Source organism: Dasypus novemcinctus, chromosome 10, assembly GCF_030445035.2.
Source record: "Dasypus novemcinctus isolate mDasNov1 chromosome 10, mDasNov1.1.hap2, whole genome shotgun sequence".
NCBI lineage: Eukaryota > Metazoa > Chordata > Mammalia > Cingulata > Dasypodidae > Dasypus > Dasypus novemcinctus.
The window spans coordinates 19,406,180-19,433,674 of NC_080682.1; the positions used below are offsets into that span (position 1 = coordinate 19,406,180).

At 39.4% G+C, this 27,495-nt stretch overlaps 1 protein-coding gene, 1 non-coding gene and 1 pseudogene across 2 annotated transcripts; all 3 read left to right on the forward strand.

Annotated features, from left to right (window-relative positions):
• Window positions 1-27,284, forward strand: LOC101447603 (glycine N-acyltransferase-like). Its single transcript, XM_058305396.2, is given in 8 exon segments — window positions 1-129; window positions 13,127-13,319; window positions 15,657-15,788; window positions 17,765-17,872; window positions 23,159-23,282; window positions 25,020-25,191; window positions 25,621-25,748; window positions 25,751-27,284. Coding segments are annotated over 6 exon segments (882 nt in total). The 5' UTR covers window positions 1-129; window positions 13,127-13,319; window positions 15,657-15,710; the 3' UTR covers window positions 26,023-27,284.
• Window positions 20,847-20,952, forward strand: LOC111766157 (small nucleolar RNA U13). The gene has a single exon (XR_002798274.1). It is a non-coding gene; the product is annotated as a small nucleolar RNA U13 (small nucleolar RNA).
• Window positions 21,534-23,131, forward strand: LOC105746930 (thymidylate synthase pseudogene; annotated as a pseudogene).
• Window positions 27,285-27,495: the final 211 nt, after the last annotated feature.

The following is a 27,495-nucleotide window of genomic DNA, read 5'->3' on the forward strand; positions in this document are numbered from 1 at the left end:
CCAAAATGCATTCTATAAAACCCCACTGAATGGACTGCATCAGAAGGAGATTGTGCTTTCTACAAGACTGCTGTTCTTCATTTGTTTCTGGGGATTTCTGTGCAGATTGGTTTGGAGACAGCTTTCCAGGTGAGGACTCATCTCAAAAAAGAGTAATCATTGCTTTGTGACACCCACTGCAGAAGAAACTAATCAAAATGGGCTTACAGAGTTATACTATGAATATACTGGCAATTATACTCCCAAAAAAGGAATTACTCCAATTTAAGAAGTATCTGTTCTGTAGATGGTAATTTGTTAGATGTTATGAAAAATTCTTAGAGATTTTTGCTATGAAATAATAAATTAATGTGGAAGGATTTAGGTACATTCTGGAAGCACTTGATGAACTGAGAAGGAAAAAGGCTGATCCAAGTTACATTTATTTAGCACTTACTGTGTAAAGATACTATGCAAGCATTATCCTAATCCTTCTGGTTACATAAAGGTAAGTGCTTTGTTCCTGAATGACTGATAAGCAATCAAGTCATTCTTAAAGTGAGAGAGAATAAGTGTATGAAAAAGACAAGAATACAGGCAGATTTATTACTTATTTAAATCATACAAAAACAAATTTGCTTTAAAGGGATCATTTATAATGCTACCACCACAATCTGTTTATTTTTTGTATTTTACTCCTCCTTTCTAAATTTATGCTCATGTACTTGGTATATATGCATTGCTTTATCCATACCCTTTCTGATTTGAGTTTAATACTCTCCCACATGTCTATATGTATGGGTGTTATGTTAGTGCCTTAGAGTTGCAGCATCTTCATAGATTATATATTACTTTTCCTTATTGCTAAGCATTGGGATGTTATTCAGTTCTTTCTTATGTTTGCATGACTTTATAAAATTCTACTTAGACTCACAGTGTCAGAATCAAGGATACAGATTACTGGGGAACAGGGTGAAGACAGGAAATGGGAAATTAAGGCTTAAAATGTACAAGGTTCCTACTTGGAATTATGGGAATGTTTCAATAATGAATGGTGGTGATGGTAGCACAACACTGTGAATGTAATTAAAAACACTGAAATATATATATCAGAATGTGATTGAAAATGTAAAAGTCAAGTCAGATTGTATTTATGGTAACAGAATAAAATTTTTTAGAAAATCCATGGAACTACACTAAGCAAACAGTGGACTCTAAGTTAAATCATGGATGATAGTTAATAGTATAATTATAAAATGTTCTATCATCAGTTGTAACAAATGTTCCACACCAATGCAAGTTGTTAAAATTAGGGCAGTAAATGGGAATTCTGTATTTTATGCTTGATTATTTTGTAAAACCACAAATTCTCTAACGAAGAAAAAAAATTCTACTTAGAGCTTCTGCCTTCTTTTAAATTGTTTCCCTTGGGTAAATTCCCAATTCTAGAATGACTAGATCAAAGATCAAGGATGCTGCCCTTTGCCCAATGCAGCCAGCTCAGAATAAGTGCATCAGATTTCCCAGATAATCTCAGTCTCAGAAATTTTCCATCTACCCTATTAATCAGGCACCAGTCTTTGTTGTCAGTGTATGTGTGTATGCTTGGAGGGTAGTTCCAAACTATATACTTTGCAAGAAATACATTAATATTATAATCCATAGATTTAGCATCAAATTCTACTTTGCACATTGTAGTCACATAACTTCTTTGTGAGATGTCTCTAGATTAAAGAAAAGATAAGCCTTCAAGAATGTTAAATTTTATGGCTTAAAGACCCTGAGAAATATATGTCACAGGTACCTCTACCGTGGTTTGGGGTTTTCTTCAAGGCATAACAGTCCAAGATGGCAACAAACATTTCATAGGTCCAGCATGCCTTAGGTGCTCAATACGTATATTTGAATTGAATAAATGAATTAGCATTTGCCTTTGGATGATGGAATATCTAGACCAATTAATTCAAGCATTTTGTGAATTAAAAATAAGTCCCCCACCCATTTATTGTGGGCCTGCTATGGTGCCAGATACTGTGATAAATGTTAATAATGGTGTATTAGTCAGCCAAAGGGGTGCTGACACAAAATACCAGAAATCTGTTGGCTTTTTTTTTAATTCTTTTCCTCTCCCTCCCATGCCACCTTCCCTGCCCTGATGCCCATGTCCATTCACTGCATGATGCTCTGTATCTATTTCTCTTTTTGTCTTCTCTTCTCACTTTTTCTCTTCTGCGAATCACTGGGATTCAATCCTGGGGACCCCTGATGTGGAGAGAATTTCCCGTCAATTGTGCCACCTCACTTCCTGGTCTTTGCCATCCTTCACCTTGACTGTCTCCTTAGTCTCTCTTTTGTTGCATCATCATCTTGCTGTGTGACTCACTTATATAGGCACTGGCTTACCGCACAGGATCTGGCTCACAACATGGACACTTACAGGGGCACTCAGCTCATCATGCAGGCATTGACTTGGTGCGTGGGCACTTGCTCGCTATGCAGGCACTCACATGGGCACTCGGCTCACTGTGCAGAAACTCGACTCGCCACACAGGCACTTGGGTCGCCACGCAGGCACTCACATAAGCACTCAGCACACAACATGGGCACTCAGTTTGCCACATGGGCACCCACGTGGGCACTCGGCTTGCCATGTGAACTCTCAGCTTGCCACACAGACAAAGTTCACCACGCAGGCACACCCTTTCCTCCTATTCACCAGGAGGCCCCTGGGATCAAAATCAGGTCCTCCCACATGGCAGGCAGAGGCCTCATTACTTCAGCCACACCTGCCTCCCTGTTGGCTTTTTTTTTTTTAAGGATTTATTTATTTATTTATCACCCCTCCCCAGTTGTCTGCTCTCTGTGTCCATTCGCTGTGTGTTCTTCTTTTTTCTTTTTTTAAGATTTATTTATTTCTCTCCCCTTCCCCCCCCAACCCAGTTGTCTGTTCTCTGTGTCTATTTGCTACGTCTTTTTTTTTGTCCATTTCTGTTGTTGTCAACGGCACAGGAATCTGTGTTTCTTTTTGTTGTGTCATCTTGTTGTGTCAGCTCTCTGTGTGTGCGGCATCATTCCTGGCCAGGCTGCACTTTCTTTCGTGCTGGGCGGCTCTCCTTACAGGGTGCACTCCTTGCGCGTGGGGCTCCCCTATGCAGGGGACACCCCTGTGTGGCATGGCACTCCTTGCATGCATCAGCACTGCGCATGGGCCAGCTCCACACAGGTCAAGGAGGCCTGGGGTTTGAACCGCGGACCTCCCATGTGGTAGACGGATGCCCTAACCACTGGGCCAAGTCTGCCTCCCCCTGTTGGCTTTTATAAAGGGTGTTTATTTGGGGTACAGGCTTACAGTGACTAGGCCATAGAGCATAAGTTACTTCTCTAACAAGTCTACTGCCATGTGTTGGAACAAGGTGACTGCCAACATCTGCATGGATTCAGGCTTCCTGGATTCCTCTCTTCCCAGGGCTTGCCCCTGTTTGGGTTCAGCTGCTCATTCTCTGATCTCTGCAGCTACAAACTATCAGGTGAATGGCTCATCTCTCTTCTCAGGGCCTTTTCTGATTATTACCAAGTTAATCTGTGTACTTACTCCCAAGGATCCAGCTCAAAACTCCAACATCCCTTTTCTGCATTGGGGTTTCTCTGTAAGTCCCCACCAACCAAGCGGGCAGGGATGAAAAGTCCTACTAACATACCAATCAAAGTCTTCATCATTATTTTATCAATGAAAAGTAAAACCTCTAAATCTAACACACTCTAATGTGCCCAGTGGTAAAGACCAGTTTACAATCATAATCTGATATTTCTTTTTGAAATTCATCAATAATATCAAACTGATACAGATGGGGAAAAATTAAGATGAGCTTCCTGTTCCAGAGGAGTTCACTACCTAGGAAAGAAATCTATAATGCAATCTACCAATTCTGTAATGGATATATGCCTAAACATTTACCGGAGAATTTAAAAAGGGAGTGATTTTTTCTGCTTGAAGTGAAGGGTAACACAAGGAGTCAATAAAGAATGACAGGACCATCAGCTAGATTTTGCCAGTGAGCAGAAGCTGGACTTAGAAAGCACAGCAGAATAGACAAATCCAGACAGGAAATAAAATACAGAAAAGTCAGGGGTGTTACATTAAAGACTGTGTTGAAACAATATCCAGAGGTAATACATGGTGGAGAGTAGTAACAGAAGCAGGTAGTAGGGTAGATGAAAGCCAGATGGTAAAATAAGATTTCATTTACATTTCCTAAATGCATCTTAATGAGCCCAGCAGCTACAGTCAAGACATACCATAATCTTCACATTCTAGTCAAGTCTCCTTTTCTCACATCATAAAGAAAAGCAACAAGAGTGAAGCACCTGTTGTTTTTCTCAAATAGGAGACAAATACATGGAAAAATTAGTACCATTCACTGGTCTACAATCACCAACATGTTAAAGAAACAAAATCCAAAAATGTGAAATCTTTGGAAACCAGACATGCTCTTTCATAGAAACAAACTGATAATGGTTCTATTTTCACAAATACAAATCAATCTTTATTTACTATTCCAAATTTTGATCAGTGGTTCTAAAGGGTTAAGCTAAAAAGGAGAAGACCTTGGACACACAGGCCAAGAGTAATCTAATGCAATCAAATAAAAGTTGGTTTGTTTTCTTCTTGCAATGAGAGAGACAGCATACCATGGGGATCAGTAGGGTATCTTGGTAATAGTGCATTAGGAGGGACTTGAGTTTGGTGATTTGAAGGAAGATTCAAGGAAGCATGGTTTCTTCATGAATTGATGAGCAATTCTATTTAATACTTTTATCTACTTGGCAGGAGGAAAAGAGTGGTGATAAAGAAACAGCAGCCACTTATGTTAGCTGGGGAGAGGAATATTTGATCATTTTGTGGATTGGACTTCTTGTTTTTGTCTATGTTCAAATGAGGTTACAGAATGGCCTTATTTTTGTCTCACTCCATTATAGTCACAGAGTGACCTTGCCTGATGTTACTGTTCTATGAAAGTGTTGTATTTTAGGGATTACTTTTGATTTCTTGTCAAATGTGGGAAACCCCAAAAATGGACTATGAGGTATTTTAGACGAGTGATGTCAAGAGTAGAAGCATGACTTTAAAATGCTGTTTGACCTAAAGTAAGGGGGAAATGGAAAGGAGAAATGAGTTTATATGGCTACGAGTTTCTAAAAAAGAGTCTGGAGGCTGGCAGAAGGTTTGCCCTCATGCACAACTGAGCAGAGTCAGAGAGACAGATAAAGCAGATACAACCCCCAGATATTGGTTCCTTTGAGGGCTAAAGAGACCCATGGGAGTTATGGTCATGGCCGATGGGGTTAACTACCAGGGCAGATGGCCCCTCTTTGGAAATGGTGTTTATGTGGGATGAATCTGGACTCAGATGGGATCTCCCTTCATAAGACTTTCATGCTAATGTGCTGGAGGTGCAGTTAATGTTGGGGTTTAAGATATATTTAGGGGATTTGAATCTCTGGACTGACAATGTGATAGCCAGATCCTGAGCCTCAACAGACTCCAGCACCTACAATCTGATTTATTGGACTTACCACACTCAGCTAAGATGGAGGTGAAGAAGGACAACCACCACACCATGGAGCCTAGAGTGATTACAACTGAAAATGGGAGGATTGCATCCAGCATCCAGGTGGAATCTGAGCCTCCTCTTGACATAAAGGTGCAATGGACACAACCAATCCAGTGTCCACATAGAAGAGGTGGCATTGGATTGGGAAAAGTGGACATAATGGACAAAGGGTATGGGGAAAGGCAGGAAGAGATGAGAGGTGGAGGCGTCTTCGGGACATGGAGCTGCCCTGGATGGTGCTTCAGAGGTAATCACCGGACATTGTAAATCCTCACAGGGCCTACATGATGGAATAGAGGAGAGTATGGGCCATGATGTGAACCAATGTATATGAGGTGCAGAGGTGCCCAAAGATGTACTTACCAAATCCAATGGATGTGTCATGATGATGGGAACGAGTGTTGTTGGGGGGGGGGGGAGAGGGGGGGTGGGGGGGTGGGGTTGAATGGGACCTCACATATATATTTTTAATGTAATATTATTACAAAGTCAATAAAAAATAAAAAAATTAAAAAAAAAAAAAAAAAAAAGAGAAGCAGACTGAAATAAGAACAAGGCCTAGAGCAGCACGGTGCCTAGGAGTTCCCTCCTGACAGCCTCCGTGTTACTCAAATGTGGCCAGTCTCGAAGTAATACTCAGCATGTAAATGCAATGTCTTCCCCCCAGCGTGGGACATGACACCGGGGGATGAGCCTCCCTGGCACCGAGGGATCACTACCAAGTACCAGCTGATGATGCAACTAGAAAATGACCTTGAATAAAAGGTTCAACGTGGACCAGCAGAATATCCCTGTCTACATATAATAACAGGAGTTAAAAATGCTGTTTGACCTAAATTAAGGGGGAAATGGAAAGGACAAATGAGTTCATATGGCTATGAGTCTCTAAAAAAGAGTCTGGAGGTTGTCAGGATTGCCCTTATGCACACCTGAGCAGAGTCTCAGAGACAGATAAAGTAGATACAACCCCAGGTATTGGTCCTTTTGAGGGCTAAAGAGACCCACAGGTTCTATGGTCATGGCAGATGGAGTTCACTGCCATGTCTGTTGGCCCTTCTTTGGAGCTGGTGTTTCTGCATGATGGAGCTGGACTCAGATGGGATCTCTTTTCACAAGACTCACATGCTACTTTACTGGAATTGTAGTTGGTGCTGGGGCTTAAGATATATCTAGGGGATTTGAATCTCTGGACTGACAATATGATAGCCAGGCCCTGACCTCAACAGACTTCAGCTCCTACACTCTGATTTATTGGACTTACCCCACTCAGCTAACATGGAGTTGAAGAATGTCAACCACCACACCACGGAGCCTAGAGTGCCTACAACTGAAAGCAGGAGGATTGCATCCAATTTCCATGTGGAATCTAAGCCCCCTCTTGACATAGATGTAGAATGGACACAACCAAGCCAAGGTCCACAGGAAGGAGGAATACAGTAAGGATCAGAGTGGACTTAATGATATTCTATTCATGAACTATTGTGGTTAATAATCAAGAAAATGTGGCATTGATGTGGAAAAAGTGGCCATGGTGGCTGCTGGGTGCAGGGAAGGGGAGGAAGAGAAGAGATGTGGAGGCATTCTCAGTATTTGGAGTTGTCCTGGGTGGTGCCCCAGGGACAATTGCCAGATGTTGTATGTCCTCCCATGGCCCACTGGATGGAACATGAGAAAGTGTAGGCTATAGTGTGGAACATGGGACATGGGGTGCAGCGATGCCCAGAGATGTACTCACCAGATGCAATGGATGTGACATGATGACGGGGGAGAGTGTTGTTGGGGGGGGGGGGGGAGTGGTGGGGAGGGGGGGGGCGATGGGCGTGAATGGGGACCTCATATTTTTTTAATGTAATATCTTTTAAAAAAATGAATAAATTGAGTAGAATTTGGAAAAATAAAAAATAAAAATAATAGAAATAAAAATATTACACAATAAAAAAAGAGCACAATAGCAGATGGATAATATGCAAATACATATTTAAATAGAAATCAGAGTTTATTTAAACACAGGAAGACGTGTTCATAAAACTGAGAGTAAGTGAAAAAAGGTCTGTTATAGATTGGCAGGAATCACCTCTTTATTCTTTTATTGTTACACATGCTCACAGACAATAATGAACAATGTATCCATACAATGAATATAAGAATTCAATTATACTTATTACAAAGAATCATTCAATCTGCAGATCCCTTACTTCAATTTGTAAATTCAGGATTATTTTTTAATATTTCTCTACTATCAAATTAGTAATAGATGTATTTTACATGGGAGTTGCTGAAGGCACAGAGAGGGAAAAAGAGGTGTGATGTGAAGACATTTGTGGGACTTGGAGTTGCCCTTAATGATACTGCAGGGACAGATGCAGGACATTATATATCCTGCCATAATCCACTGAATGGACTGGGAGAGTGTATAAATTACCATGTAAAATATAAACCATAGTGTGTGTGCAATTAATTTACCACACTAATGAAAGAAGTTGTTGATGTGGGAGGAGTAGGGGATGTGGGGGTGGGGTATATAGGAACCTCCTAGATTTTTAATGTAACATTTTATGTGATCTATGTATCTTTAAAAAATAAAAAAATAATAAAAGGGGGAAAAAAAAAGAGTAGAAGCAGAAGGGGAGCAAATAAGCACAGACTTTCTTCTGACAACTACTGTAAGTTGTTTAGAGACACTTGAGTCTATCAAGAAACTATCTTGAAAATTTAAAATTAAAATCAGCACCATATATTGAAAAGATATCCCTACAGAAATGTCTAGACATCATTGTTCAAGATCAAATGATGATAAATGCACAATCTATTTTTGGGTTCTCTTTTCTATTCCATTGATCTATTTGTCTATAGTTATTCCAATAACATAGTCTTTGATTATTATAGTTTTCTAGTAAATCTTAAAATCATGTAAATTTTAAGATCAGGATAAATCCATGTATTGTCACTCCATTTTGTTGGAAGCAGAAGTGTTTTCCTTGCTGTTCAAAAGTTACAAAGTTGCCCAGTTCTAGTCAGGAGAGTTGCATCTCATGTTGCCTTTTCTTCAGTGTCCATTTTTAATCCAGGGACCTCTCAGAACAATTTCTTCCACTTAGAAGTAATTTTCATCTCTGCAAATATCACAGTTTCAAAGCAGAAGACTGTGACACAGCCCATTTTTCCTCATTTTCTTTACAGTTGGGAAGTTATGGAAACCCCATTTTGATGCAGTGAGTTAAATAAGTAAAACTACTGTTTTTATACTACCTAATAATTTCTTCAATATGTATCACAGAAGCAGTAGTGAGGTTTAGAGATGGAGGCAAGTCTCAAAAATAAGGTAAGTCTCAGGGATAGGGTCTAAGTAAAGTTTGAATATTACCTGGTAATAAGAAGAGGTTAATATTTTATATATTAGACTATGTCAAAATGGCCTACATTAAATTGGCTGCCTTGAAACATCATGCAATCTATAAGACATTTTTCTCTATGAATGTATTATTCTTTCTTCTAGCTATCATAATTTGTTATGGTATCATTTTTTTCCCTTCCTGTCAGTGTTCATGTCTTTTATATTTTATTCTATGCTCCAAAACTCTAGAATAGGGAGTTTCATAAAGTAAGCTCAAAAAAAATTTATTGAATGAATAATAAGTGGATAAGTTTATGAATGGAAGAGTGGATGGATAGATGCTCAGATTCCTACCGTTTCAGAAAAGTCTACTTAGTTCGAAATGAACCAGGTTAGGATGAATGGAGGTGATCATCATTGCAAATGATACCCTACCCAAAATAATAACATTAATTATACTAGTTAATGCATATTGAATACCACACTGTGCCAAGCATTATGCTAAGGGCTAATCCATATTGTCTCATTGATTTGGTGCCAGACACATGGATTATCCTATTTAATCCTCACAAAAAACTTTTGAGATACTATCATTGTCATGCTTATTTAATAAATGAGAAATCTGAAGCACATTGAAACTAAGTAACTAGGGGAAGGTCAAAGACCTATAACCAGGATTTGAATCCAGGCTTGCCATAGTCCCTAGGCTCTTAACTACCATGTTACACTGTGTGGTACATTGAAATACACACCCCAATATAGACAGGTTCTTAATCTTAATCCACATTCCTGTGTGTGTGAACCCATGGTTAATGGTATCCCTTCTAGATGTTAGTTAAGACATGACCCAAATGGAGGAGGGTAGGTCTTACTTCATACTATTGGAAATAATACAAAGAGAAGAAACCAAAGCCAGAAGTGAGAGAATATCATAGTGGAAACCGGAAGAGCAGATGAAAAGAGAAAACCCCACCAGGTGATGGGAGGCAGAGATACAAGACAAGAAACTCCAAAGTTTGTGGCAAGCTAGCACCATAATGCTACAGATTTGGTTAAAGCAAGGCTCACGAATCCACTTTTTTAAATATATTTTTTTATTTATTTTTAAAAGATACTTAGATTATATAAGAAAAATATGTGTTTCCCATATACCCCATTCTCCATGCCTCCCACTTTTGCCCACATTAACAACTTCTTCCATTAATGTGCTACATTCATTTCAATTGATGAACACATTTTGGGGCATCGCCACGCAGCTTGGATTATAGTTTAATTGTAGTTTACCCTCTCTCCCACTCAGTTCTGTAGGTTATGGCAGGATATATAATGGCCTGTATCTGCCATTGCAATGTCATTCAGGAGAATTCCAAGTCCTGAAAATGTCCCCATATTGCACCTTTTTCCCTTTCCCTGACTTCAGCACCTCCAGTGGCCAGGCTCCACATCAATGATATACTTTTCTTCATTGCTAGAATCACAATAAGCCTGTAGTAGAATGCCAGTAAGTCCATTCTAGCCCAAATTTTATTCCACAATCATGAGGATACCTGGATGGTGAGGCCCACTCCACCTCTCATTGAGACAGGGCTTCGATACCATATGGAGCTTGGCTGGGACTTTTTGTTTACTGTTGTAGACTCTCTTGGTTTCTTGGGATTGTGGTTGCACAACTTTCCCTCCTTCTTGTCCTATGTTAGTCCATTGAACTGGAGAGAAGATGTTGCAACTCTGCTGAGGGCCAGAGCCCAGCCTGCACATGGACAGCCCAGAAATTTAAGTCTCTTGAATGTATACCTACCAAATCCAGCACCAACAATAGGTTCAAATAAAAGGCACAATAGAGGCACATGTAGAGAAGTAACATCCTCGTCCAAATCCATCACACTCAGGAGCAGAAACTCCAAAGTAGCACCCACTGGCAAGGCACCAAATTCTGAAACTATCTGCATGAGCACAGAGCCTGGCTTTCTCCAGAGCCCTCAGGAGCCCCACCATTTGAGATAGTATCTCCTTTGGCTCTGTATGAGATCCTGCTGAGACATGCATAAGGGTTACCTCTCTGATGACCTCCTAACTCACTTTGAAGTCTCTTAGCCATATAACTTCATTTGTCTTGACCTTTTCCCCCTTTATTCAAGGTCTTTTTCCAGTTGCATCACCAGCCTGTGCTTAGTAGCTATCCCTCAGTGTCAGGGAGGCTCATTCCTGGGAGTCATGGCCCATGCTGGGGGGAGGGCAATACATTGATATGCTGAGTTTGGCTTGGAGAGAGGCCACATTTGAGCAACATGGAGGCTCTCGGGAGGTAACTCTTAGGCACAATACAACACTAGGCTAAATTGCAATTTCAAGAGCAAAGGCTCATAAGCACATTCATCAATATCAAGGGCCCATCGATGGACCATCCTTCTTCACTACTCATTGCCCCTATACTTGGGGGCTTGTTGCTGTTTCATTAGACAATGTACCAGAGCTACTCAGGATGGGAATTCAATATTCTTTCTGTTGTTGTGTGAATCTCTACGCACTGTGACAATGCTCCATGAACAATTTAAACATATTTATATAGCTTATATGTATGCACAGGGGGAACTTCCTCCCATGTATCTCAATCACTGATATCCCAAACCAATGATCCTCCCCTGCCATAGTTGTAACCATTCTGTGATCCAAACCTTCTTCAAAATCCAAACTCAATTAATAGGAAAATGAAATAACAATAGATTAAACATAAGAAATAAAATACATAACTTGGAAAAACTGAAAGTAAAATAAATTGAAATATCAAAAAATGACAAGTATTTTTTAAAATTTTTAAAATTAATTTTGATGTTTTGCCTTTCATCACTGTAATATCTGTTGTCCTATATATACTGTGGCCTTTTCTTCCATTTCTTCACCAGTGTCTTACTGTTTGCATTTTTTCTTCAAAGAAGTTTTAGGTCAAAGGAAATTCACATACAGAATATATGGGACACACATATACTCACTATCCTCCTCTCCCTTTTCCCCCTCCCTTATTAATGATCTTTTTACATGCAGATGGTACATTCATTACAACTGAAGTACAAATATTGAAACATAGCTACTAACCATGGTCACTGGTTTACATTATGGATTACATTTTAGACCATACACTTCCACAAATTTTTAATGAAATTTAACATGGACTGTATGCATCACTGCAAGATCTTGCAGAACATTTTCATTGTCCCCTAAATAACCCCTCTTCCATGTGTTCTATTCCTCCCTCCCCCTCGCCTCAGGGCCCACAGAGACTACCAGGTTTCATTCCTTGAAAAACAAGATACATAGATACTTGCAACAATGCTGAGGGCTTGACACACTAGTCTGTCCTCCTCTATTAGGAACCACCCAATCTCTGGAAAGACCCTCTCCCTTCTGCCTGAGAATATATCAGGATTCCCAAGGATAGAAGTCCAACTCTTTCCCACTCATTATGTGGGTCTCCCCCAACTAATATAACACAATATGACAAAATGATCATTCACATATTCTCTAGAAGCCTGTCCCAGTTGGGTGCACCCTGTCCCAGATGCCCTTCCATCCAATACCCTAAACCAGTTACTCTTTCTTGTCATATTGCCAAAAGAGATTTCTCAACATTGTAGTTTGAACCACATACCCGCAAATCCCGTGTTTGCATGCTCCCTTGCTAAACCCCCCCTCCATTTCCATGGAGTATCCAACCCATCCTCCCCACCCAACCCCCCTGTTGAGCTTGTACTGTCCAACCCAATAGAATCCCTAAACCCCGTCATATCTCTTCAGTGGACTACTCACTTTCATTTGATCATAGTTTTCGCCCGTATGGGTGTTGGCTCAAAACCTTCTCCCTTTCAATTTCCTACAAACCTATCTTCCAGACTCTAGCTCTCTGGGTCTGCTTAATTTGCTTAATTCACATCACAGTGGTCATGTAATATTTGTCTTTCAATGCCTGCCTTGCTTCACTCAACATAAGGTCCTCAAGATTCATCCATGTTATCCTGTGTGTTAGTACTGTATTTGTTCTTACAGCTGACTAATATTCCATTGTATGTATATACCACATTTTGTTTATTCATTCCTCTGTCAATGGGCATTTGGGTTGATTCCAGCTTTTGGCAATAGTGAGTAATGCTGCTATGAACATTGATGTACATATATCTGTTTGTGTCCTTGTTTTCATTTCTTCTAGGTATATACCCAGCAGTAGAATTGCTGGATCATATGGTACATCTAGAGGTAGTTTTTTGAGGAACTGCCAAACTATCCTCCAAAAAGGCCGGACCTTTTTACATTCCCATCAGCAGTGGATGAGGGTTCCTGTTCCTGCACATCCTCTCCAACATTTGTAGTCCTCTGTTTTTTCAATGGCCACCATTCTAAAGGTACAAGATGGTATCTCATCATAGTTGGATTTTCATTTTCATTTGCCTAATAGTTAGTGATGTTGAACATCTTTTCATGTGCTTCTTAACCATTTATATTTCTACTTTGGAGGAGTGTCTGTTCAGATCACTTGCCCATTTTTAAAATGGGTTTTTGTCTTTTCATTTTTGAGATATAGGATTTCTCCTATATCTCCTAATAGATATATGGTCACCAAATATTTCCTCCCTTTGGGTAGGCTGTCTTTTCACTTTCTTGATAAACTCCTTTAGGGTGCAGAAAGTTTTGATTTTGAGGACATCCCATTTATCTATTTTTTTCTTGTGCTGCTCATGCTTTGGGTGTGAAGTTCATGAAGCCATTTCCTATTATAAGGTCCTATAGATGCTTCCCTATATTATCTTCCAATATAAGCTCTATATTGGCTCTTGGAAGCTTATTAAGTGCTTCCTACTCACTCCCTTAGGGGAGTTCAAATATTGATAGTTTTCAGCAAGGGGCTAGTCAATTGCCTGACTCCACCCTCTCCCAGGCCAAGTTTCTCTATGGCTAGGTAAACCAGGATATCTCAGCAAATTCACCTCTCCCCTCTTCCTGGTGCCACCTCCAACCAGCTGATATGCTCTTCAAATCTCAAAGAAGGTCCAAACAACCAAACCCACAGAAAGGAAAACCTTCTCCACCCCTGTGCCAGAACCCTCTCACTCTCAGAGAATGTTCCCTCCCCTGGGTAGCTGGCAGGAGTTGAGGCTCACCCTAGCTTTTTGCCTTGAGGGTGGGGCTTAGCCTTTCCACAGTTTCCAGCCTCTGGGTCAAGAAACTCAGGGTTTTACCTTGAGCAGTTTATCTCTTTATCCAGCTTTCTCCAAATCAATGCCCTAAAGCCTCCCACTCTATGAGTTCTCAAAACAGTTCACTTGGACAGAATCTTGCACACATTCAGCCATTTTTTGCAAGAAAGATGATAAGTGCACACTTAAACTGATGCCAGCTTGCTGCCTTCCGTCTTATTGATAACTTGATTTTAGAATTCTTTTAGCCCCAAAACTGTGAGACAATAAATGCTTGTTGGTAAATCAATTCATTTTTGGTATTATTCATAGCAATCTGGAAGTCAAAAACATACTACATATGTAGAAAATCTCTAAGAGATTAAGAAAACTTTCCCAAGGTTGCACAGCCAGAGTGGAAGTCCTAGGATATGGTTGTCTCCCTGCATGAGGCAGAGTCCACACTCTTCGTTACTAGATTCTACTCTTCTTAGTAGCAATTGGTTTAGTTTTTATCTAATGGCAAATATTATAGTTATTTATTATTCTGATTATTTTTCATTCTTTTTAGAGTGTCAGGAAAATCAGAGTCAAATTTTAACCATTTTATCACCCCCCAAATTATGGCTTTATTAGAGTCAATGTAAACTAATTCCAATTTTGTATTAATTCTCTACATTCAGTTACATGTTGCCTTGAATTTCTCATGTGTTTTTGGTATGTTACATTCTTCTTTGTAATACACAGAAATCTCAGGGCATTTTTGAGTGAGTTGGAGGAGTAATTAACTAACATAGGATTTATAATATAAGCATAACTTGTGGCTCTTAAAAGCCACATGACATGGGAAATTGAAGGAGGGAGTAAGAAAGGGGGGATGCAGAGGAACAAAGGGAAGTGAAGAAGGAGGAAGAGAAGAAAAGGAGGAACATTTTATTTCCATCCATACATATTCCCATATCATTTCATGGCACAAGTCCACAGGGCACTATTCATTGTAGATGTTAAAGATATAATTCGTTACATCAATATAGAAGAAGAGCAAACCAATGGACTGATTTTAACCGCAAGGTAGTTGACTGCCAAAAAAGGAGGAGGAAGAGGAAGAGAAGAGTGGAAGTAGTGATAAAAATAGCATGTGATAGATACCCCTTAAAGTATTTTGCATAAGTTAATTTCTTTAATCCTCACAAAAATTCTGTGAGTTAGTCAGTGCCATTATCCTATCAACCTATGAGGAAACCAATGTGCAAAAAGTCTAAATAACTTGCTCAGTGTTGCACAGTTTGCTACTGATAGAGTCAGGAGAATTACTGATAACAATTTAACTGCAAAAAAGTTATATATCTTTTTCAAATGTGTTTGTTACTCTGAAAGAGAAGCCAATGGATGGAATGTAAGAGAATGAACTGAAAAATTCAGAAACAGATCTCTGTGCTTTCTATGAGTCTCATTCCTCCTTGGAGTTGGTGAGGACTTTAGTGAAGTGACCCAGTGAAGAAATACTTTAAAAAACTCAGGTCACTGGCATAAATCATGTTATTCTTGTTTCTGAATCTTCTCCAGCTCTTCCCATTCCTGGCTCTTTTTTGCTGTCTCTCAAGGTAGGTGTCCTCCACAATGGTCCTATTGCAAGGTGCAACAATGCTGCAGGCACTGGAGAAATCCTTGAGGAACAGTCTTCCTGAATCCTTAAAGGTGAGGATGGGAAATTCTGAAGGGATAAAGGAATTGCAACATCGTATGAAAGAGGGGGGAAAGAGTCTAATATTTATTATCATCTATTCTCTGACAAGTACTATTTCATGTTTTCATTTATTTAAATTGCTTTACCTTGCTTTAAGATACTGAGAATATGGAGGTTCATTGAATGATTTGCCCAATATTCCACAGTGTGTTGTGAAGTTCTGATATGAATAGATGTGTGATTGAGACAGAACTGCTTTTAGTTCTGTGCTGACTCAAAAACAATTCTCTATTTCCTTACAAGAAACATTTCATAATAAACTTAGATTTTTGTCCAGAGCTCAAAGTTGACTGTGAGTACATATTAATATTTAAATTTTTTTCCCTATAAGAACACTTTCTAGGTGATAGACTATCATTCTTCTAGAAACATGGTAACAGGTCAAATTCTATTTCATCAAACTTCGATGGTTGTGCTTTATAAATAAGTCAGTTAAATACATTTAGAACTTATTATAAAGTATAGATTTTTCTTTGCAATTATATGAGTTGCAAAGGGATTGGATTCATGCCCAGGTGGTGTGTGGGGAGGTACATGTGCACATACACATATGTGTATGTGTGTATGTTTTCATTACTCAGGGGTATGACTGAAGTTGGTGACCAGCTTATTTGAAGCTTCTTCTTCAGCTAATGAAAACATGACTTTTCACAACCAGCTGCCCAGCACCAAAGCCAACCATCTTCAGGTTCATACATAGTAGCCACATAGAACTAGTGTTGGCAAACATTTGTTGTATAATACCTTGTTTCATGCACTGTGAGAAGTGCCTTATATTCATTAGCTTATATAATTATCAGGCCCTATGAAGAAAGTACCACTACATTCCCTATGTTATAGACAATGGATCTGAGGTTTAGAAAATTTGAATAGCTTGCCCAGTTGCTCACTGCTGGGCCAAGAATATAAACTAGAGAGCTCATTTCAGCTCTCTGTCCACCTTCCTGTTGAACAAAATAGGAACTGATATCAGGAACTAGAAAAAAAACACTTATTGTTTAAGTGGATGGTCAACAGCAACAAATAGAAATAATACAATCCTCTCTTTTAGTCCATCCATGCCCCCAGACTAAGAGATTCTCTTGGTGTGGACAGTCCCTTTCTTATAAATGTTACTGGTCCTTTTGCACTAGAGTTTGACTGTGAGGTAGTCTACCAGTTTTCAGGTTATCTTGTGTTAGGGAGAATTCCTAAGGATTTGTGTTGGACTTAAAAGCATATTAATAGGGGAGTGGGTGTAGCTAAGTGGTTAAGCACCTGCTTTGCATGTATGAGGTCCTGGGTTCAACCCCTGGTACCTCCTAAAAAATAAAAAAATTTTAAAAAGCATGCAAATAGCTTATACTTAGGACTAAAACTTGTAACTTTCATGGAGCCCTGATGAAGATCTATGTCTTTCTAGCAAGATAAGCTTCTCAGCCATACTCCCAAAGCAATTATTTCAGAAGTGGTAAGATATAATACATCCATATAGTTGACACTTATGCAGCCATCAGAAAATAATAGAAAATATTTGCATTTATTAGCATAGAAAAAGGCCCACATTGTGTTAAGGGGAAGAAATCAGATTTCAAAATAATATGTAACAGGGATATTTATTTTCATAAAATTGTGTTCCTCTATGTGTATGAATGAAAGAAAGATCTGGGAAAGGTAACATGAAATCCTGTAACAAAGAGTGGCATTTTTTAAATTATTAATTTTATGTGTTATGTATTTTCCAATATGCATGTATGAGTGCATAATTTGATGGGGAAGTAATTTTTCCATATAAAGTAAAAATATTATATAAAGATTATTTGATTAGATACTTTTAAAACATAAAATTCCATGATTTCATACAAATAAGCCTTATCTTGCTCAAACAAAAGGCACTTAGCTATCACTTCTTAATATGACAACCCTCCTGTTTCTTGGAATGTTGCAGGTTTATGGGACTATCTTCCACATTAAGCAGGGAAATCCATTCAAACTAAATGTGCTGGTAGACAAATGGCCTGAATTTAACACAGTGGTTGTCCGACCTCAGGAGCAGGTGAGATGTCAGTGGTGGAATGAATATGCTTTTATGTTTATATTTGCTGTGTGCCTACCATGTACCTTGCAATATGGTAGACACTGGAGAATTAGAAATTAATCATGGGGATGATAACCAAGTCCCTGTGTTCAAGAAGCCCATAGCTTGGAGAAGCAGATACTTAAACAAGGTATAATATGATGTGAGATATGCAAAAACAGAAGATCTACAAGGTACAAAAATAGCCCAGGCATAAACTGGTAAAAATTAGATGTGGACATTTGGTTGACCAAGATAGCAGCATAGATGTTCCAGGGTTCTATGCTCCATAGAATCTTTGAACAGCTAGCAAATCCTGGCAGAACCATCTTCCTTGGTACTCCAGAAGAGTTTGAGGGTTGCAATCATAAGGCAAGCATTCAATCAAGAAGAACATTTAGGAGAAGCTTGTGCTGTTCTTGCTGCCCCCTCCCTCAACCTTCTACTGAATTGTGTGCAGCTGGATTATGCTCTCATTGTCAGTCCCTGGTCCTGCTCAGAGGGACTAGGCATAACCTGTGTACACACATTAGGGTGCCTGCATGTTGTGGCCAATGTATTGAGTGGAAACCTGAAGAACTGAACCAAGACACTCATCTCGCTGTATTGCCTTCCAGAACTTGTCCTACAGGCAGAAGCAGCATGTAAGTAGCTAAAGCATTTTAAGAGGCAAACAACCGAAATGGACTTGGGTAACAGATTGCTGCTATCAAGTCATATAACAGTATACTAGGAGAGGGAGAAAAGCCTACTCCATAAGGATTAGAAGGGGAATTCAGGTGCCTATAAAAGGAGGAATTCTTAAGGTCAAAAGTGCATACCCAGACCAGGAAGCATGCTGATCTTTTGGTAAGGGGGCTAAACTCTAAAGGAGAACACAAGCCAACTAAATGGCAATGCTTAAGGTCTATGGAAGGCATTTTTTCTTTGGTTCATTTCCATTTTTTTAGCTACTAGCACTCAAAAAGTATCTATCACATCACTAGCTTGATAGACAATTAAGAGACAGAGAGGCGGTGGACTTGGCCAGTGGTGAGGGTGTCCATCTACCACATGGGAGGTCCGCGGTTCAAACCCCGGGCCTCCTTGACCCATGTGGTGCTGATGCGCAATGCTGATGCACGCAAGGAGTGCCCTGCCATGCAGGGGTGTCCCCGTATAGGGGAGCCCCAAACGCAAGGAGTGCTCCCCGTAAGGAGAGTCGCCCAGCGCAAAAGAAAGTGCAGCCTGCCCAGGAATGGTGCCGCACACACAGAGAACTGACACAAGATGATGCAACAAAAAGAAACACAGATTCCCATGCCGCTGACAACAACAGAAGCGGACAAAGAAGATACAGCAAATAGGCACAGAGAACAGACAACCAGGGCAGGGGAGAGGGGGAAGGGAAGAGAAATAAATAAATAAATCTTAGGAAAAAAAAAAGGGACTGAGAGATCAGGACTAAATTCCAAAGTTAACCCATTAATATATTAAAATGTATGGAGTGCAACAGAGTATAACAAAACAAATAAAGAAACAGAAAATGATGGTCCATGCAAAGGAAGAAGATAAATCTTTGGAAGTCATCAATAAAGAAGATCAGACTTTGGACATATCATAAAAGGACTTTAAAGAAATGATCTTCAATATGCCCAAGTAGATAAAGCAAAATAAAGAGAAAGAAGTAAAGATACCAGGAAAGTGATGAATGAAAAGTTTGAGATTACCAATAAATATATAAATTATAAAAAAAGAACCAAACAAAATACTATAGTTAAAGACCACAATAACTAGAAGAGAAAACTCCCAGGAGGGTTTCAACAACAGACTGGAGCTGACAGAAGAATCAGTGAATTCTAAGACCATTGAAATGATTCAGGCAAGGGAACAGAAAGAAAAAAGAATGAAGAAAAATGAACAAAGCCTGAGACCTGTGGGACACCATTAAGTATACAAACATGTGCATTATGGATTCCTAGAAGGAGAAGATAGAGAGAAGTTAGAAGAACAAATATTCAAAGAAATAATGGTAGAATAGTTACCAAATTTTAAAAAAAGTTGAATATACACATTCAAGAATACTAACCTTGATAACTCATAAAAAACATATTTCAACATATTGTGGTTAAACAGTCAAATGCCAAGGAAAAGTACAGTGTTATGAAAGCTGCAAGAGAAATACCAATATGGCATGAATGTCGGAGCCCCAATAGGATTAAGTGGCACTTTCTTATCAGAAACAATGGAGTCAAGAAGGCAGGAGGATGAAATAAAATAATTTCCAACCAAGTATTCTATATCCAGCAAGGCTGTCTTTCAAAAAAAAAAGGGGGGGAGAGATTAAGACATGACAAGATAAACAAAAGCTGAGGAGACCATCACTACTGGACTGCCCTATCAGCAATCCTAAGGGGAGTTCTTCGAACTAAAAGGAAAGGACACAAGATGGTGGATTGAAGTGGCCTAAAGAAATAAAGACCTTTGATAAAGTTAATTATATGGGTATTTGGATTTTTATAATTCATTTTCCTTTTTTTTTTTAACTTCTTGAAGCTTCTAAACTACAAATGCTTAAGAAATAATGATAAATCCATGATTGAGGATATACAATATACTAAGACAATTTATAATAAGTGCAACAGAAAGGTGGGGGACAGGGGGGAATAGGAATATAGTTTGCACATATGAACACTGTTAAGTTAGTATCAAATCAAACATGATTGTCATAGATTTAAGATACTGAATTTAAGCTCCATGGTAAACACAAAGATAATATCTAAAAATATATAAATGCATGAAAACGAGAAGAGGCTCGAAATGCTTCACCACCAAGAATGAAATAATATGAAAGTAGGCAGTGATAGAAAAATTGAGGGACAAAAATGGTGTAAGACTTACAAAGACCAAATGGCAAGAAAGAAGAAGAAAGTACTGCATTAATCATAGTTATTTTGAAAGAAAATGGATTCAGACACTTTCATTGTTCATAAACATGATGACTGGCTAGTCATGCAGTTGTATGAGATGTGCCTCCCTCAAACCATGCATATTATCCATTACCCATTACCCATCACAAGTGGAAAAAAAAAGTAAATAGATTTAACCCACCAGTCAAAAGGCAGAGATGGCAGAATGGATTAAAAGCATGCCCTAGCACATGCTGTGTACAAGACACTCCCTTAAATTCAAATATACAGGGGATTGAATATTCCCTGCATGCAGTAACCATAGGAGATCTGTTGAGGAGCCTGGAGACTCAGGGGCTGACTCAGAGGCACTCTCAGCACAGGAGCCATGGCAACAAGGGAAACTGCAGTATCTGGGGCAGAGCCAGCTCATGCTTCACTGGGGCTCCAGGAAGGAGGACCACATGAGCCGGCAGGCGTGGTACAGCCTGAGAGATGAGTTTCCACTGCTGACCACAAAAAGTGTATTATGGAACAATGTTTAGAGTACTTGCTCTAGTTTATCACGGGATCCACAAACACTGGGAAGCGGACTTGGCCAGTGGTTTTGGTGTCCATCTACCACATGGGAGGCCCGGGGTTTGACCCGTGTGGAGCTGGCCCATGCGCAGTGCTGATGCATGCAAGGAGTGCCGTGCCACGCAGGGGTGTCCCCCACATGGGGAGCCCCATGCACAAGGAGTGCACTCCATAAGGAGAGCCGCCCAGCGCCAAAGAAAGTGCAGCCTGCCCAGGAATGGCGCTGCACACATGGAGAGCTGACGCAGCAAGATGACGCAACAGAAAGAAATACAGATTCCAGTGCCGCTGACAACTACAGAAGCGAACAATGACGACGACACAACAAATAGACACAGAGAACAGACAACCAGGGCGGGCAGGTGGGAGTGGGGGAGGGGAGAGAAATAAATAAATAAAATCTTTTTTAAAAAAACCACACAAACACTAAAGAACATTCTTCCAAAAGAGTGGAAATATGTCACTCCAGATGATCCTGTGACTTTTTGGACAGCCTGCAATTCTCCACCAGAGAAAAAGAAAACTTGGGCCTAGATTATGGTTTTCAGTGGAAGCATTTTGAGGCCAAATAAAAGATATGAATTCAGATTATTCAGGCCAAGGAGTAGAACAGCTGCAGAATGTGATTGGCACATTCAAAACTGACCCCAACTAGAGAAGAATCACCATGCATTCTTTCAATTCAAAAGATCCTCATCTGATGGTACTGCCACCATGCCAAAACCCTTTGCCAGTTCAACATGGGAAATACAGAGCTTTCATGCCAGCTGTATCAGCGGTGGCATGTCTTTCAACATCACCAGCTATGCCATGTTCACCTACATGGTCACACACATCACAGGCCTGAAGCCAGGTGACTTTATACATACTTTTGGAGATGCAATTCTTTACCAGAATCCTATGGAGTTACTGAAAATTCAGCTTCAGCAAGAACCAAGTCTTTTCCTCAAGCTCAAAAATCTTTGAAATGTTGAAACAATCGATGACTTCAAAGCTGAAGACTTTCAGATTGAACGGTACAATCCTTATCTGACTATTAAAGTGGAAATGACTGTCTAAAGTTCTTTTAAAGGTCTTTACATTATTTCTAGGGCGTTGTCAGTCTTTAAGGGTTGGATGGCAGGTGAATTTTCTATAAAGGGAGAAAGGAATTAGGCCCAAAACCTGTTGATTACCTGTTAGAAGTTATTCATGTAAACATGCATTTCTTTCAAGGATGTTGCTATAGACAAACATAATTGCTGCTTGCTTGAGCTTGCTTAACTGACTGAGGATGCACGAAAAGGCTAAGATTACAGGTAAGGTCATATCATGTATTTTCTTTGATACAATGGAATAAGCTAGAAATAAAAAGGAGAATGAGAACTGGAAAACTTACAAATAAGTGGAAACTCACTCAAAAAAATCAATGGGTAAAATAAGAAAATACAAGGGAAATTAGGAAATATTTGAGGCATATGACAAAGAAAACACAACATACTAAAAGTTATGGAATGCAGTGAACATAGTGCTGAGGGACATTTATCTCTCTAAGTGCTTATTAAAAAAGGAGAAAGATCTCAAATCAGAGATGGAAAATCACAAACGGAGGATCTAGGAAAACAGGAGCAAACCAAACCCAACATGAGCACAAGGAAGGAATTAACAATTATTAGAGTGGAGAGAAATGAAATAGAGAATTTTTTAAACCTACAATATTATATTACTTTAAAATATCACAGCATAATAGAATTCAATGAATCAGCATTGCAATCACGAAATATAAGGAATTTTATTTCTCTTTTCCTAATGCAAATAGATGACAGATGACCTTGATCACTACACTAATACCTACCAAATCTACTCCAACGACCCCAAGAACTGTCAGAAATTCTTTGGATCACCAGAAGTCATCAATTGGAAAAAACATTTACAGATCCAAAGTAAGAGGGGTGGGATATGTGCTGACTCTGTTCTGGCAGGCAGTGCTGGCTGTTGGCTGTGGAGATGAGGGTGATAGAGCCATGTGCTGCCAGCAGGCTTGCATAGGTGTATTCTTACAGAGCTGAAGCAGAAAGAGAGGGCAAGCATCAATGTGCAAGCACTTTTAAACTTCTTGCATCAAATTTGCTCTTTTCTCTTTGGGAATAGCAAGATACAAGTCTAAGTTTAGTTCATTAGAGGAAAGGAATATCCCAGATGTCTTAGTTTGCCAGCACAGCTATAACAAATACCATAAAACTGGTTGGATTAACCAATGGGAATGTATTGGATCACACTTTGAAGGTAAGCCAAAATCAAGGTATTGGCAGGCCATAACTTCTCTCTGAAATGTAGTATTCTAGTGATAGCTTGTTGGCAGTCAATCTCTTCCCCATCACATGACAATCTGTTTCTTTGGTCTCCCTCTCCAGCTACTTCCATGTCCAATTTCCTTTGCTTTTACAGGCTTCAACCTTTTTGGAGTAAGCACTATTCTCTTTGAGTTTGGGCATATCTTAAGTGATAACCCCTTAACGGTCCTATTTGTAAATGGGATCATGTATACACCTTAACTCACCTTAACTAATAACATATTCAAAGATCCTATTTATAAATGGGTTCACATCCACAAGACTGGAGGTTAGGACTTGAAAATTACTTTTGTGGGAGAGAGGATTTAATCCCCAACACAGGGAATGGGTATAAGAAGATGTATTAGTTGGCCAATGAGGTGCTGCTGCAAAATACCAGAAATTGGTTGGTTTTTATAGAGGGTATTTATTTGGGCTATGAGCTTACAGATACCAGGCCATAAGCATAAGGTACTTCCCTCACCAAAGTATATTTTCACATGTTGGAGCAAGACGGCTGCAGACATCTGCCAGGGTTCAGGCTTCCTGGGTTCCTCTGGGCTCAGCTCTATTTTCTCCACAAGATCAGCTGTAGACTATCAGGCGAACAGCTCTGTCTCTCTCCCTTGGATTTCATCCATGTCTAAGGAGCTGGCTCTATTCATCTGTGTTCTTCTCCTGACTCTTGCCCTCTCTTCCCAGGGCTTGCTTCTCTTTCCTCATGCGCTTGCTTCCTGGAGCTTCAGCTTAAGACTTCAGCTTCAAACTCCAACATCAAAATTCCAACATCAGAAACCCCAATTCTGTCCTGTTCCATGCCTTTTATCTGTGAATCACCACCCACCAAGGGGTGTGGACTCAATGCCCAATGACATGGCCCAATCAAAGCCCTAATCACAACTGAATCAGCCCAGGTACAGACCAGATTACAAACATGATTCAATATCTATTTCTGGAATTCATAACCATATCAAACTGCAATAGAAGCTCTGGGCCATTAATGTAAAAATCTCCCATTCTTGGATCATACTAAGTGCTCATATATGTTGTCTACTATATTCTATAACTCATACCCTTGATTATCAAAACAGCTTGGTATGTGGTCCAGAAAAGTGGGTCCTGGTGTTGATATTGCCACTAATGATGTGAGCATCTGGAATGTTTTCACTTATGTAAAAGAGGGGAAATTGCACAAACTGCAGCTAAATGACCATGGCCACACAGAAGGAGCATCAGCCTGTATCTAAGATTTTATGATTCTAAATCTCAGATGCTTCTTATTCCACTGCAGAGCTTCTCCTTAGGAAACACTTAAATAATTACATCTTTCCTTATAATCCCATCTAGGTTCACAATCCATCCTGAATGAGGTAATACAAAATCTTGCGGTCACTAAATCCTTCAAGGTCAAGCATACAGAGCGCTTTCTCTATATGATGGCTGAGACAGCAAAGAAACTAGTTCCTTCCCTATTGGATGCAAAGAATTTGTCATCTAATAACAGAAAACCTAAAGCCATGTGAATTTGATAAAAGCCACTCTGTACTATGTATATTTCTTCCTAAAGAAATAGCCTCCCAACTTGTCTCCTTACTTTCACTCTGGTCTCCCACAAGCCATTTTCTGCAAAGCACCAGAATAATCTTTTTTAATGATGTAACTTATAGTATGTTCATTTCCCTTCTCATTTTTAATAAAATCCAAAATCCTTCAAGGCTGTAAATCAGGCCGTCTTGGCTAGGTCTCCAATCTGCCTTTTCCTTACTTCTCACTCCTCCAACAACACTGGTCTTCTTTCTCTACCTCTATCTTCACAAGCTCACCCATACTTAAGAACTATGCATTTGATATTTCCTTTGCCTACTCTCTCCCTGCAGACAATAGAGGTAAAAATAAATATAAAACTACATATTCATGGATTTTTGCTTTTCTCTTGCCTCGTTTACAGCAACCAAGAGATGTTTAAACTCTCATCGTTGGATGTAAGCAACGCTGCCCTGGTGAATAAATTCTGGAGTTTCGGTGGGAATGAGAGGAGCCAGAGATTCATTGAACGTTGTATCCAGACCTTCCCCAGCTCTGCCTGCTGGGGCCTGATGGGACCCCTGTATCCTGGTCCATGATGGACCAGACTGGAGACATTCAAATGGCAGCCACCATGCCTGAGTACCAAGCACAGGGCCTTGTCAGTTATGTCATCTATTACCAGTCCCAGACTCTGAACAAACATTGCTTCCCCGTGTATTCACATGTAGACAAGAGCAACAAAATTATGCAAAAAATGAGCCACAATCTGAAGTTTGTCCCCACGCCTTGTGACTGGAACCAGTGGGAATGTGTGCCTCTGTGAAGTGGGCCTGTAGATCAAGATAGTGTTGGTTGGGCCTGGATGTGAGGTTGGAGGAGCTAATGGTTAGTAGGAGGTGGTAATATTTTGGAGGCACTATGACTTATTTCTCTCCCTTTCTATGGCCTATTTTTTAGTGATCAGAGTGTAGGTCTTTAGAGATTATCCTTTCCTCTTTGATTGCTGTTTTACAGGTATATTAAGTATACTATACAAAAATGTATGTGAGATATTACATAAATACTACATGTATGATATAGCAGGAAGAGTTATTAAGATAAGGGCTAATATTATTACTATTAGCATGTCCTTTCTCCACTTCCTTTCCATGGAAAAGGATTCAATACTGTTTCTAAAGCCTGAGCTTCCTGAACTCATCCTAATGTCCAAACAAAAAAAAGATACTTTGTGTTTGATTGTACACATTTAGTCTAGGTAGCTCATATAGGGCAGGGCATGGGGTGAGTATATTGAGTGGAAAATGGGTATACCAGACCCAGAACATGGATATTTATTGAGAAAGACAGGGTTATGGGAGCAGTGACTACAGCTTGGTTAACTCCTCTTCTACATGAACTCAGCACAATATTCAGAATGCCTAAACTCTGACAATCATCTCAAGGAAGAGTCTAGCTGTTGGTGAAGACCACCAGGAAGATATTCGTCTGGTTGGGACAGGGTGTCTGCAGCAGTTTTCAATCCCAAAACTATTAGAAAAACAGTTTTTAAAACAGCACTGGGCAGCAAAAAGAGCACTGGAAGGAGGGTGACCACACAGATTAAGAACTTGCTCATTTCAGGTCCTCTTTAGTCTCAGAGGTAGGAGGAGAAGCTTTCCTGCTGTTGATATTACTACAACATAAGCTTGAGTGTGTCAGTCCTCTCATGTTGTTAAGGAATCTTTGAAGATTTTTTTTATTCTTCAGTGGATGATGCAGGGTTATGACTTCTGCTCTAGCCCACAAGTGAGATAGAAAGATGAAAAAAATGGATGACACCAAAGGTTTACATTCAATTGGTGAATTCTATTATTCTATTACAAGTCATTTAAAAACTGCAATATTTAATAATTTTCCTTAAAGGGTCTTTAAATAATGTTTGGTCCAGTTAATAAATATAATTAAGCAGTTTAAAACGTTTGAAATTGTATCTATAAATTTGATTTCTCTTTTAAGTACATCAATTTCTGGCAAAAATATGGAATAATATTAAATATTAAGTAATTCTTATAATTCAAATAAAACAATTTTTAAAAGTATACATAAGTGGCTGGTCTTAGATCCTTAGATACAAATATGCTAAAAGAGAAAATATGGAAAAATATTTCATAGAAATAGAGAACAAAAGAGAACTGAGATGTCCATATTAATATCAAGTATAGAGATTGAGTCAAAAACTGTTACAAGAGACAAAAGCAACATTATATATTGATAAAAGGGTCAATTCAACAAGAATATTTAACAATATAAATATACA